The 15,015-nt window shown below is 42.9% G+C and overlaps 2 protein-coding genes across 2 annotated transcripts in view; one reads left to right on the top strand and one right to left on the bottom strand.

The window, feature by feature from the left end:
- Window positions 1-9,584, top strand: part of LOC111863402 (transcription factor Sox-10) — a 43,246-nt gene extending 33,662 nt beyond the window's left edge. Inside the window, exons 3-5 of the mRNA XM_023849694.2 lie at window positions 3,380-3,598; window positions 4,295-4,473; window positions 6,165-9,584. Coding sequence (XP_023705462.1) covers window positions 3,380-3,598; window positions 4,295-4,473; window positions 6,165-6,859 — 1,093 coding nt within the window. The 3' untranslated portion in view covers window positions 6,860-9,584. The remainder of the gene's footprint in view (window positions 1-3,379; window positions 3,599-4,294; window positions 4,474-6,164) is intronic.
- Window positions 1-15,015, bottom strand: part of LOC111863395 (cytochrome P450 4C1) — a 106,248-nt gene that overhangs the window by 75,750 nt on the left and 15,483 nt on the right. The gene's annotated exons all lie outside the window — the stretch shown is intronic.

Genomic DNA, 15,015 nt, shown 5'->3' with positions numbered 1-15,015 from the left:
AACTCCGGGCCCAGTATTACTTCATAGCGACCGCTTCCTTACAGATCCTTTCCAGTTAATCATGTGATCCTACCATTCGGCGCTCTATAGTCTCAATACAGACAGAATCGTAAAGCAAGCCACAAGAAAACCATTTTACCATGTCCTCTCACGTGCTGAACGGAGAGCAGATAGAAGAATGTGTGAACAAATGTTAAGAAATGAAGAAGAAGAAGAAGATATAGAGATGGATGATGTAAAATTAAAGTTGCCCCTGTGCTTAACTAATTAAGCACTAAACCATGGCGGCGTATGGGGGAGTGGATGTATAAATCCACGTTCTCTTGGCCTCGGCAATAATTGGAGGTGAGCGGTCAGTTTCACGCCCCTGCCGCTTTAGCCCCACGAAAAGAGCCCCCCAGTACCCATTGGATATGAGATTGGGTGGGCCCCACAGCCGGTCTGGACGACGTGGAGAAGAGAAAATTCTTGACCCTACCGGGACTGGAACTCCGACCCCTCGGTCATCCAGCCAGTAACCAGTCGCTATACCGACTGAAAAGGGAAACACAAAACGAAGGGAAGACAGGAATAATGAATAGTATTAAGGAAGGAAATAAAGAAGAAAGAAGAAACGAGAAGGGACAGAAAGAGGAAGAACTAAAGGAAATGTAAACAGAAAGAAAAGGTGAGAATGAAGCTGAGTAACAAGGAATGAAGGAAATAAAGGGAGGAAAGAAGGAAATGAAGCAGTGGGGATGGACAGACTCAGTGTGACGCCACAGGTGGCCGGCCGCTCTGTTCCCTCGCCGTGCCGCCGAAAGTACGTATCACACATTCTTCCAGAACTTCTTATTTGTTATTACGCATTAGAAACTTAGCATAACGCCATTTTGGGAACAAGAAACAGGCAACCTGCGTGGCACACAAATAAAATGTTATTCTTCCCTTAATATGAGAGACCGAGTTTCACACCCACACAAACGACAAAATTGTACTTTTGTATTGTGACGTGTAGATTCATTTCTAGGCAACGCACGAAATACGTGCACGCAGCAATGGGAAAGGTACTGGAAGAAGTATTTTCTATGTCATCCGCGCAATGCCCAGTGCTAGGCAACGGTCAAATAGACACGTACTCTGACAACAGAATAGGTGTTTTATATGTGGTTCGCGCCATGCCTAGTGCTAGGTAACGGGCCAATAAGCACGCATTCTTGATACGTGTTGTCCGTGAAGTCCGGCCCGAGTCTGTATAATGAGTGGCGAGCAATAGTTGGGAGTTCAAAAAATTCTTAGAACGAGAACGGAGTGAGTCCTGAAGATTGATTGTAAACTGATTGTGATTAAGAGTTTTTATTTTATCAGTAATCTGTCAGACGACAGGTCCACAGTCTCTCCCAAAACAGTTTCTCCACTTAATGCGATCTAGGGATTTCTCCTTCAAATGAGAATATCCTCTTCTGTCTTCTTACGTCTTCTGGTTCGCATACATGGTGTCTCTGTGTTTGGAAAGAGACTATCCAGGAAAAGTGATAATGTGGTAGTTTTTCCATTTGCTTTCCACATCGCAGTACAGCAGCCGTTCAAACCACTCTGGTCACGCCTGTTGCTATACGAACTTGAACCATCTCGAGCANATCCTCTTCTGTCCCCAAGGTCATCCAGCATCTTCTTACGTCTTCTGGTTCGCATACATGGTGTCTCTGTGTTTGGAAAGAGACTATCCAGGAAAAGTGATAATGTGGTAGTTTTTCCATTTGCTTTCCACATCGCAGTACAGCAGCCGTTCAAACCACTCTGGTCACGCCTGTTGCTATACGAACTTGAACCATCTCGAGCATCATTTGCTCTGTGCTTCAAGTCGCTACTGATGACGCTGCTTCCGGCATCAGTTTTTGGTTTTTGGTGTCCCTCTTCGTCTGATGCCTACCCTTTGATCTGTCCAGCAAGGGAGGCCCTGCCAGTAGTTACGCTACCGCTGGTATAGCTCTCAGGGTCCTTGGCATACTCAAACCCCCTCACCACGATAAGGTGGAAGCACCAACGAGAGGGTGATTAAGAGTGATTGTAGAAAAAGCGTTAATTAAATCAAATCATTCAATCCAGAAGCCGTTATTATTAGTCACGGAACCCCGGACACGTGACAGTATATTTCAGTCTTCACACCGAGCAAATTGGTCCAGCGGTAAGGTTCTGTACTGCTACCTGGGAGGTACTCAGTTCAAATCTGTCAAGCCACCGGCTATCCTAACTAAGGTTCCCTTTACTGGTATTCCCCAGTCCCTCCATGCAGCCGCTGGGATAGTAACTCATTAGGGCATGACCCTTTCCTTACAGATCCCTGTCTTAATTTCTTCACGAATTCAATTTTAATTCGTTAGTGCGCAGATGTGAATTCAAAACAACGCGCCCAGTGCTACCGGATCGTAACTGCGTCGTTGACCAACTCCCCACCAAGATGACGAAACAGTCAAATGTTACACAGTGTGTTTCAATCTTGCGTCAGCAATGTTGTAAACTTGTTTATTTATTATTGCGTAAACAGACTGCTAGATCAAGACCAACACAAACAATGAGAAATTGTAACAGTTCTATTTGCTGACGCTGCGTGGCGCTGTAATAGCAACAATAATAAATCGCAGATCAAATATGACGTGTCTACTAACACAGAGTCGCTTATACTGCGTCTGAAACATCTTTGACGTTACGTCATCATCAGGCGGTGACGTAGATCGTTACGTCATCGCTAGAAAGTTATTAGGCTGTAGTTTCAGCATGCAATAAAAACCAAAATCGCTGTAGTGAGAGATCTCGTTCAACACAGAAAGTAACATAGTACCAAAAAGATATTGTGACGTGTATACCCATTGCTAGGCAACGACTCGGTAAACACATTCCCGCCATAGCCAACGAGCCCAGCAATAGGACTGTATTCCTAGGCAAGAGATCAGTAGACACGCCTCATTAACAATAGAGGCTGTTTTCTGCGTGGTCCGTGCAAAGTGATTATAAATCAGTGTTCAACAACATAAAGTGAAGTGAAGAGTCGAGTTTCGAGACGCCAGCCTGTAGGGATATGAGCTTGAGAGAAGAAGAATTGAGTTGAGACGAGTCTTCTGAATTGACACTTGCAGAACAGTGGCAAGAAAGGAATTATGCAGTGAAAAAAGACTTCGCGTGTGATTTGAAGTGATACTGAGACTGATATAAATCCGTTGCCAGGATACGACTAGTGAAGACTGAGAACCCTAGTGTGTGTGTAACGGTGAATTATAATATCGTCCTTCATTTATTCAAGCTTTCATTAATTTCGTTCGCCCTTTTATCTCCTTTGTTTCCTTCCTGCCTTCCGCCCGCCCCACAATGCACACTCACTCCTTTCGTCTCGACCCCACAGGCTGTTGAGCGACGAGGACAAGAGGCCCTTCGTGGACGAGGCGGACCGTCTGCGCATGATCCACAAGAGGGAACACCCCGATTACAAATACCAGCCGAGACGTCGGAAGGGTTTGAAAGGGGGTTCGGGCGGCCCGGCTGGCCCCACAGGGAGCACGTCACCCCACAGACAACTTCAGGCGCAGTCGCCACAACAACAGACGCACGGCGTCGTGTTCAGGTAAGCACTCAGAATATATCACAATGAACCTCCTGGAACGAGAAGTTTAGGCACACTCTGCTATTCGTTCAGGGGCACAGTGAGCTTAAGTGCATAAAGAGCAGCGGTAAAAACTGCCCGAAAATCATGCCGACGTTTTCAGCTTGCACTGTATACGCGGGGCTTGGTTAACTGCCTCGCCTTCTCTTTGTTGTGAGATAGTATAGAGTCACATTCACCTGCAGGGATGCATCCTCCGTTACTTGGTGTCATATCAACGTGACACGCGACAAAGCGTAATTGTGCATAATCAATCACCGTGACATTATGTGGGGGAGTGGAGGTATAGCTCCATGCATTTTAACCTTGGCACTACACGGAGTTGAGAGGTCAGGTCTAAGGGCCGACTGTTTTGCCGCCAGGGACACAGCCCTCAGTACTCACTGCAGAGGGGGCTGCATGAGCCCCACAGCCGGTCCGCCGGGAATCGAACTCATATTCCCCTCACTCCACCTCGTAGCCTAGTCACTACACTGACTGAGCTGTCGTGATTCTTAGGTGATATACATGTATACGAAACCTTTAAATATGCAATCATCACATCAAAACGCATTCCTAATTTTCCATCAACACATTTATCTTAAGATATCTTAATCGATGTAGTTGATACAATGTAAAATTTTCTGATCGGGGACGAGTGCATTGCATTATTCACAGGAACAGGTGTAAGCAGGAAGACGGTAATCTCAGCGGTGGAAAGTCCTCTCCACAGACCCTCGCATCAGGGTCCCCGAACAGCGCACACGGGCCCCCTACACCCCCTACGACCCCTAACGGCGGCGGTGACAAAAGGACAGGCACAACCTCTTCTGTCCCGCATCACCTCAGCCCCAGTGGTAAGTGCATCTTCAGGTGTTAACACCACTCTAGAATTCAAACAAGAAGGCGAGAGAAGCACAACAACACTGCAGTGTTGCACCTCAGCCCCAGTGGTAAGTGCATCTTCAGGTGTTAACACCACTCTAGAATTCAAACAAGAAGGCGAGAGAAGCACAACAACACTGCAGTGTTGCACCTCAGCCCCAGTGGTAAGTGCATCTTCAGGTGTTAACACCACTCTAGAATTCAAACAAGAAGGCGAGAGAAGCACAACAACACTGCAGTGTTGCACCTCAGCCCCAGTGGTAAGTGCATCTTCAGGTGTTAACACCACTCTAGAATTCAAACAAGAAGGCGAGAGAAGCACAACAACACTGCAGTGTTGCACCTCAGCCCCAGTGGTAAGTGCATCTTCAGGTGTTAACACCACTCTAGAATTCAAACAAGAAGGCGAGAGAAGCACAACAACACTGCAGTGTTGCACCTCAGCCCCAGTGGTAAGTGCATCTTCAGGTGTTAACACCACTCTAGAATTCAAACAAGAAGGCGAGAGAAGCACAACAACACTGCAGTGTTGCACCTCAGCCCCAGTGGTAAGTGCATCTTCAGGTGTTAACACCACTCTAGAATTCAAACAAGAAGGCGAGAGAAGCACAACAACACTGCAGTGTTGCACCTCAGCCCCAGTGGTAAGTGCATCTTCAGGTGTTAACACCACTCTAGAATTCAAACAAGAAGGCGAGAGAAGCACAACAACACTGCAGTGTTGCACCTCAGCCCCAGTGGTAAGTGCATCTTCAGGTGTTAACACCACTCTAGAATTCAAACAAGAAGGCGAGAGAAGCACAACAACACTGCAGTGTTGCACCTCAGCCCCAGTGGTAAGTGCATCTTCAGGTGTTAACACCACTCTAGAATTCAAACAAGAAGGCGAGAGAAGCACAACAACACTGCAGTGTTGCACCTCAGCCCCAGTGGTAAGTGCATCTTCAGGTGTTAACACCACTCTAGAATTCAAACAAGAAGGCGAGAGAAGCACAACAACACTGCAGTGTTGCACCTCAGCCCCAGTGGTAAGTGCATCTTCAGGTGTTAACACTACTCTAGAATTCAAACAAGAAGGCGAGAGAGTAGCGGCGTGTCGTGCCAAGAGAGGCACAAAAATGCTGCAGTGTTGTCAGATCTTCCTGTCCAGACCGACACAGCTTCAATCAGCAATATGATGTGGTAGTACTAAATCATGTCCGGCAATCCTGCATTTACGCAGCTTTACAGCGGGCTCAGAATTTAGGCGGGGGGGAGGAGGGGGCAGTGCCACCATTACGTACACAACTGGAAGCTGCTGTACGCATGCCCTGTTAAGTCCACAGTTAAAACAGAATAAATTGGAGGATATAATCGATCGTAAGCTGACATAATACACGGTTCGGTAACTTTAAATAAGATCGTTGTTTAACGTGAACGGGGATCTCCATAACGCTGATGGTTATAAAGCGGGTCTTGGCTGTATATCTGCTGGAAACAATTTTAGTTTAGCATTAAAATACGAGTAAAGTGTCCAGTTTTGAAAATCATGAATAACCTATGATAACAGCCGTTTCAGCGAGAGAATACTGAGCCATAGACGGCTCAATTACATTTGCCTATTTTTGAACTGGTTTAATCTTCCAGAGCAATGAATTTAAGATTCGTGTGTCTTTCCCGCCAGGATCGACAGAACACCACTCCAACCACCATAGTCATCACTCCCAGCAAAGCATTGACTTCAGCAGAATAGACATGGATGAACTAACGTGCGGCGGTGATCCGATGATGATACAAGAAGATGAAGCTCTAGTAGATGGGTCCGAGCTCGACCAGTACCTTCCACCCGGTGCGCAACAATCACATTACCTGTATCCCAATTCGCTACCCCCATCCCACCCTCTGTGGACCATCCACAAACCCCCCAGTGAAGACCCTTCCGGTGAAACTCAAGAATCCAACAACAACAACCACATGAAGCATAATAAACGGTGCAACGAGACAACCCATACAACCTTGGAGTATGCTTACAATACCTCTGATGATCCCCTGTCTCTGCCACCACCAGCCTTACTCAGATACCATGAGCTTCAGCCCTCGTCAGGCCTTATCAAAACCGAGAGAGATGTATATCATCAGGGTGTGCCAACTACTGTGTCTGGTTCTTCGCCACCACCGACTTTATCGTATCACCAAAGTTTTCCCCTGGTTCCAACACCAAATTATTACACTACGGGAAGTGGTAACTCCACTGTGAGTGCCCCACACGGTCAGTATCTGCAATCACTACCAAGTTACCAACAATATTTCCAGCAGAGAGGAGCAACAGTTTTTGGGAATTCAGCTGATACGGCATGGTCAAATTACTCGTACGTGTGACACGAATTGTTGGAAAGTTGATGCAGTTGTGTCAAGTGTCAACTGAAGTTGTCAGTGTTTGAGACATACAAGGTGTCGTGTCAAGTGAAGTGTCGACTTTGCGACAGACAGGATGAAGTGACAATTGGTGTCAGATCTTTTGGACAAAGTCTTGTTCAGAACTTCTAAAGCAGAGACAACCTTTACACACTATTTGTACTATTAGCATAGAGATTAAAAAGAAAATGTATACCAGATTCTACAGACATTATTAGGACAGTAAATGACCTTACCAAAATATCTGAAACTAAACAAGCAATTAACAAATGAGTCAGATTAACACAGTAGAGATATTTCAGTCAGTTTGTAGCGTTCTCATTTGCTATGACGTGGCGTGCCTATGAAGCAGTGGAAGGCAACCTCATATACATAAAACAATACATACATATAACGTATACCATTTATACATAATATTTTATAGCCTTAATTCTGTACAGTGTCTTGTAGACAGTTCATGTGTCAAGCGACCTTTTTCTGTATCTATATACAGTATCTGCATTCCAGTTCAATATTATATTTTATTTTTAAATGAAACGTTTATTTTGAATCAAAGACAGTTGGAATATGTTGTCTGCATGCCTGCATGTGGGAAAATCGGAGAACTTACTTCCAAGTCTGTACAAGTTGCGGCAATGTTAACGCGCGCCTAAAACAAGATGGCGTGCTCTACCGGGGTGGTCTAAAGTGTATGTGTTAAGTACACAAATTGCATCATGAGACTCCACAAGCAGAAGTGTACCACTTGAAAAACAAACTGTAGGGCCTCTTAAATAGTCTTTTTCTCTTTTAACATATACTTGCAGTTAAAACATAACACAACCCTCACTTATTCCGTATTTTTTCAGTTTTTAATGAAAGTTATTTTAGGTGCAAGAAGAAACTTTCCATAAGGATCAAATATAAGTTATGTTTGTTTTAAAGTGAACGTATATACTTTTCTGATGACTGCGATGTGGTGATGGATCAGAGTACTCAAGGCTACTTCAAAGCATTACTTTCGTGTATTAGCTTCTGCCAGAAACGTATGGAGAATTCCAGGATTCTCACTCTTTAACATCTAAACCTCTCCTAAGATTACTTCCTTCTAGGACGTGGCGCCGTGTAGTCTGGTAGAGCTTAGCCCTTAATATGAAGGCAGCAGTTTCTTCCAAGACGTCGGTACCTATATACCAGAATACACGGCGTCACGTCCCAGAAGACGGTCACCACTGCGAGAGCCTCAAATTTCGTGTATTTCGAATGTCTGTAATAAAATATTAATTCCACCCTGCATGTCGACCGAAACATCACCATCTTCAGGGGTATTTACTTACTGCTGACGCTGTTGAATGTTTCACGATACATGAATGCAGTAAAATTAAAATGTAGATTTAAAAGAAGACTCGTCGCGGTAGTGGTGTCAGATATTTGATTCATGGTGGTAAAATTGTGATCGATTTGTATTATCAAGTTCATACCAACATTCTTCACATCCATACTTCTTGCATCCTGTTGTGTGTACTTCCTACATCCTTTTGTGTATTTCTTGCATCCTATTGTGTGTACTTCCTACATCCTGTGTTACTTCTTGCATCCTGTTGTGTGTACTTCCTACATCCTGTTTTACTTCTTGACTGTTTTACTTGCATCCTATTGTGTGTACTTCCTACATCCTGTTTTACTTCTTGCATCCTGTTGTGAGTACTTGTATACTGTTGTGTATACTTCCTACTTCCTGTTTTACTTCTTGCATGCTGTTGTGTGTACTTCCTACATCTTGTTGTATTTCTTGACTGTTTTACTTGCATCCTATTGTGTGCACTTCCTACATCCTGTTTTACTTCTTGCATGCTGTTGTGAGTACTTCTTGCATCCTGTTTTGTGTTGGAATTAATTTCGTGCTGACATAAAAGTAAACATAATTCCTGTAGCTTGTGTTGACGGTTACTGCAGTACCGGGTTAATAATACCTCCTGCGATGTAACACCATATACGTAGTTCGGTCAAAGTTTACGTGCTTTGCGGAGGCACGTACTGCTTACATCTTCAGGGTGTGAGAGCAAGTCTTGCAAGCAACAAACTGATTATGATTACGGCTTGCATGGCTTATACTTGATTACGAAGAAAGAGGCATACGTTCAAATACCTTCAAATGGAGTGTACGGTGTCATATCACCATTAATGACGCAACAGCCGAACCTGAGCTCTGCGCTCTCTAAAGACGTTTCGCCAACTGATGATTCATAACAGCATTCTTCGGAACTCTTGATACCCGCGTTTTCTGTGAGGTACGAACTGAATATTTATATATTACGGAAACCATACGTCAGTTTACATCCGGATGGTCTTCCCACCGGCCAACTCCAAGATTTTCCTTGATTTTCCTCGGTCCTAGGGAAAATACCGAGTTCTTGTCCAAATTCCACGTTGCACTGCTTGCTTCACATGTAGCTCCCAATGGTAACAACAAAATTTCGTTCTAATGCAGCCCTTCCAACATTAATATAAAAAAATCCGATCATACGCAATAAAGACCCTGCCCAACTTCCTCTGCTCATAACAAAGTCCACTTCTTAAACATCTAGCTTCTTCACTTCCCAACGCCTTACCCTAACTCAGAAGTACCCCCACCAGGAAAACGAATGTGCACTGACTAGGCACCTTCAGACAAGGAACACTTTTCTATACCCCTCCTGCAAATATGTGTCTCTCCCCCCCCCCCCACTCTCCCCCCCCCCCCCAACTTTGTTCTCACTCTCTTTCTCGCTTCATAGAGTCAATAGCCATTTCATTTGAAGTGCGTGGACCGCTTGATAAAAGTTCAACGCCGAGACACTCCACTGGTGGTATATCTCGACAGTCTACTTCTGTGGAGCCTTAGTGGACATGGTGATATCATGCAGTTCTCACAGCGGTAACGCTCTAGAGGTGCCCGGTTCGAATCTTGGCGTTTCGGAGGTACATTTCGCTCCCATCTTCAAGGTCAAAGGATGAGCCAAGCATGAAACCATCATGAAGCAGGTAGCTCGAAGGAACATGAGCTCTGAGTGTCATGTCATTTCACGCCGGTGCCTTCGCTTAGCTTATTCTTCGACCCTGAAGATAGCGGTGAAATGTACCTCCGAAACGTCGTTTGAATTTTAACGGACTATACGACTTTTCTTCAATTATTCGCTTAATTTGTTGTACATTTAGCGCTGCCGTCACTGTCCCAAACAGTATGGCGTCGATGAATTGTAAATTATTTGGACTGAAGTAGTCGTGGTCCAGTCGGCGTATTGTCCAAGAATTTACCTGGGGTACTGAGCAAAACCACGAATACATCAAGTCACGATAGGCAATGTCTCAGCCGAGACTGGAACCAAGTACCGCTACATCATCCTCGTTGGTACATTCAGCCGTCACCGTACAGTCTGACAGTGTCATTAAATAAATAACAAATAAAAAATATATTACGCTGAATATTAAAGAAGGGTTAAACTCGGTGTATCAGCACGTGCAAATGAAGTGAAACGCTTCGAATATGAATATAGGACTTCAGATGTAAACCACGGGTTTATTCATACTGTCTCTAGTTTTTAATAAGACTGTACAGAGGTTCTGGCTCGTGTCTGTACATAAAACAGACCGCCGCCATTACTCTGACGTCATCATTCATCACGTTCTACATAAAGAGGGTGTGAGGGCTGGAAGCAATTAGAAATAGAGAAACAAAGAGGGGGGGGGGAAAACAAAAAAGGATTTGGGTTTTAATATCCTTCCAGTTGATCTTCGTTTTGCTTTCAACATAAACAGAACACGGTTCTGCTGAAAGTGTACATGAGTGTGATGATATGCAGCCTGTGGAGCGGGTACTGAGGTTGACAAGTGTAAACTGCGTAAACATGAAACTGTCTACAATATTAGATAAGTAAAATTTAATTCAGATATTTTAAAAACGTGGGATGAAGACCATCTGTATAATTCCTACCCCCTCATGCGTACGAATATTATAGCTCAATAAAAATAAAGCTATCCCTGTACCAGGCCGTGAAGGCCCATAGGGTCCCACATTATCTAGACAGTCGGCTCAAAGATGGCGGTAAGGTTGTCAGCCTTACGCGCCGGCCGCACTTTACTTCCCAGGAAAATTATTTATTTAATTCCTGGTACTCATTTCGGTTAGAGGCTGAGTAAACCCCACGGCCTACTGCGGCTGGAAGGATTAGGTCAACTGAAAAAAATCCAATGACCTCATCGGGACTTGAACCCGCGACCTTCCGGCATGTAGCGTAGCCCCTGAACCACTACTCTACCGCGTTCTGATGGCTCTGTATTGATTTCAAACGTCTTAACGTTGGCAAAAATAAGAAAAATCAACAGAGATATTATAGTACAGATATTCCTCTATTTGTGCGACAGTTGTGTTGAAAAACAAGTCGCAGAGAGTGAAACTGAAATATGGGACGTAATTTCCCCCCTTTCTCCTTTCGCACTACTACTGCGCAAACGCACACAATGGTCTACTCCTCCATCTCGCCTCCATTCTCAGCAAGCACTCTATTGGAGCGGGTGCTGTTAATTTAAATCAGTGTAATTTAGTTGATGGCATTAAATGAACGCGCATGTCACGAGGGACTGGCTGTTATGTGCTTATTTTCATTACATATATGAACACAGGAAATAGGGATTGCAACTTCCTGATTTTAAATTCAAGTACTGATTAAAAGATTCAACAGAGCAATTGGTTCACTTCGAATTTCTGTCCTGTCAGTGTTTACCAAAAAAAAAAAAAAAGTATCTCCAAATTATCTTTTATTCTGTAACTGTTAGTAAATATATTTTATAATTTCTCACAGATTTAAATTTTATATCATGGAATTTGATACCATGTAACAGTTATAGAATTTTATTCTTTAAAATTTTAGGTATCCAGCAACATTATAACCAACCCGTACATGAGGTTTACAGATTTTGTTGTATTAAGTAATATCAATTATCCATGTATTTTTTAATGTGAAAGGTAAATATAAAGCTACCACTGTAACGGTGAGATGCACCTTCAAATATCTCAAGATGTTTTCTGCATCTAAAATTCAGTCTCAATCTCACAACAAATGAGGTATTTTATATCGTTAAAAATGTCGTTTTCTTTTTTTCAAATAACGCAACTTGTATCTCCCTTATCATTATCTGAACATTATCTTCTGTATTGCGTATGTACTCAGTTCACGAATAACGCAGTGCGAAACGTCGCAGAATCAATACGTAATTATAATCAATAGAACATTTAATTTCCGTATCAAATGTCAGCACTAATGCATGGTCACAAAGATAATGACCACGTTATTAGCGGTACAGTAACACTTAATATTACATCAGTAATTATCACACGCCGATCAGTGGTCACGCGCGTCTAAGACATGAACAATCTTCGCCCGCTCAGACACTTCAGATCGTGGGTTCGAATCCCATTCGAGGCAAGGATGTCTGTCTACATTTGTTATGTATTTGTGTTGCCCTGTGTAGGTAGTGGCCTTGTGACCGGGCTGATCCCCCGTCCAAGGAGTCCTATCGTCTAATTAAGGAACTGAAGAGAAACTAGTTGTTTCACAGATGCCCCATGCTCCAGAGAGAGCAAAAGGAGGGATTATGAAAGCTTACCAAGATCAGTAACTCAGAATTCTTACTTGTAAAAACAACTTTTCTCACGGAGAAATATTTTTGTTCATATTTGTATATAAAATATTAAATACAATTAAAATGACATTCTAGTTTATCATAGTGATATGCTTCAATACATTTTCATATTACATGAGAAGGCATGTCAGTAGTTCCTTGTTGATATTAACAACACTTGTTACAATACAATATAATGGAACTTAGAGGGTTGTTATCAGCCTTTAGAACGAACTACTGACAGCACTTCACAGATATCACTTTATCACCAATAATTACATGAAGATTGGTGTAAATGGGTTTTGAATAAATATTGATCTGACTATTTCAAAATGTTATTGATAAAATAACGTTATATATTTATATTTATTCACGGTTATTTCTGTATGTTTCAAGTGTAGTAAAAGTGCATTTATATTAGTGTTCATCATATATTTTATACTTCATAATAATTATTAAGAGAAATGCTATTTTGTAAAAAAAAAATACATATTTACTTGTCAAAATAAAAGAACGACTTTCTATTGTACCAGTTTTATATCAAAATAAATATTTTTCGAAACTCGCTTCCTGCGCCGAATATTTTTCTTTCACAAAAATATATCATTGCCTAGAACAGGAGAAACGTCTTACACAAGTCAGCGTCGGCAAATAAACGTCAGGCGCGCATGGCAGAAATTATAAAATCTGCAGAAAGAAACCTCACGGTAAGATACCTTACTTACTCACTCACTCACTCACTCACTCATGGAGCTGAGCGCTTCTAGAGGAGCCGCCAATCCTGCAGCTACTCAAGAACTTCCCAGCATTTTATGGAACCCGAAGGTTCATTACCGTGTTCACAAGAGCCCTCCACTAGTCCCTATCCTGAGCCAGATCAATCAAATCTATACCATCCCATCCTATCTGTCTAAGATCCATTTCAATACTGTCCACCCACCTACGCCTTGGTCTTCCCAATGGTCTCTTTCTTTCTGGCTTTCCCACCAACACCCTAGATGCATTCCTCGTCTCCCCCTTTAATGCTACATGCCCTGCCCACCTCATCCTCCTTGACTTGATCATTCTAATTATACTTGGTGCAGAGGGTAAGACACAGTTTAGGATAAATAGGCGTAAGTGTAATGATAATATTAAAACAGATCCAATATAAATGTGCTATAAAAGGGCAGGGTGGGCTAGGGATAGCGTCCAATGACTGGTATTTTCTTGAACACAGCAACAAACTTTGGGCTCCATAACAAGGGGAGCAACAAGCTCATGGTGATGTTGGTGAGTGGATGAATGCAGAAGGCATATTGCGCCTACAGCACTCCGACACTGGCATACGAGTTATACAGTGTAATCATAACTCAGAAAGCTGCTCGGCACAAAATTACAGAGAAAATGTCAAAAATTTTGTATGCATTTTTACAAGCGCCATTTGGCGAAAAATACTGAAACACGATTATTCAGTTCTGAGACACTTCCCCATAGTCTGTGCGTAAATTAAGATATTTGCGATCATTTTCTGAAATGGTTTAACACTTTTCAAGCGACCCCTGTAAAATTAATTGTGTAAGTCAAATTAGAACGCTTTAGAAATATACATCTCAGTATTATCACAAAGGTTTGTTACGTCTGTCCTCAGATAACTAAAACAATTCTGGACATTTTGCCGCGGTCTAAGGCATGAACTGTCTTCGGACGCTGGAATCGTGGGTTCGAATCCCACTCAAGGCATGGATATCTGAGTTTATTCTGTTTGTGTTGTCCCGTGTGTAGGTAGGGGCCTTAGGACGGGCTGACCCCCCCTTCCAAAGAGTCCTACCGACTGTGTTTAGGATTAAGAAACTGAAAAAGCGGCCAAGATCCAACAAAAGGACTTGCAGAGTTATAGATTCTAGACATTTTTCACTATCAGTAATGACGTGGATGTGCGTGTAATCTGAAACACTGAGATTACAAAAAATAAAATGATTAATATTATCCGAATTTGCTTAGAGAGATATATTGTTGAATTTGAAACAAATGAATACATTTCGCAAGTCTTGAAGATTGAGAAGGCAAACGTGGAGTCTGTTTTCTGATTGCAATGTGGATACTGCATGGAGATTGTGCTTATCTGCCCCCTCCGGGCTCCAGCCAGCTTGTTAACACAGCGAGGGGCCCTCCAGTGTAGCTTTGCAAATACATTTCGTATTGACAGACTTGCAGTGAGTAATACGAGACGATGCTGATGGCTATGCTTCGTGCAGGCAAACTGCATTACAGCGGTGGGTGCGTTGTGCCGCTGTCACTACCCCCTAACTCTCTCTGTACGCTGTTTCTTGAACAGTCTCCATCAGACCGACTGAGACGGTCAAAGAATTCCTCCCATTTTCTGGAACCCAATGATTCATTACCAAGTTCATTAGAGTCTGCCACTGGACTGTTCCAGAGGAAGATGAATCTAATCCATACCCTCCCTACTTTAATACCCATTTTAATATTATCCTCCC

This window comes from Cryptotermes secundus, unplaced genomic scaffold (genome assembly GCF_002891405.2).
Source record: "Cryptotermes secundus unplaced genomic scaffold, Csec_1.0 scaffold1379, whole genome shotgun sequence".
In the NCBI taxonomy this organism is placed as follows: domain Eukaryota; kingdom Metazoa; phylum Arthropoda; class Insecta; order Blattodea; family Kalotermitidae; genus Cryptotermes; species Cryptotermes secundus.
Note: the sequence above shows the minus strand (reverse complement) of the source record. Positions and strands in the feature narration are given on the sequence as shown.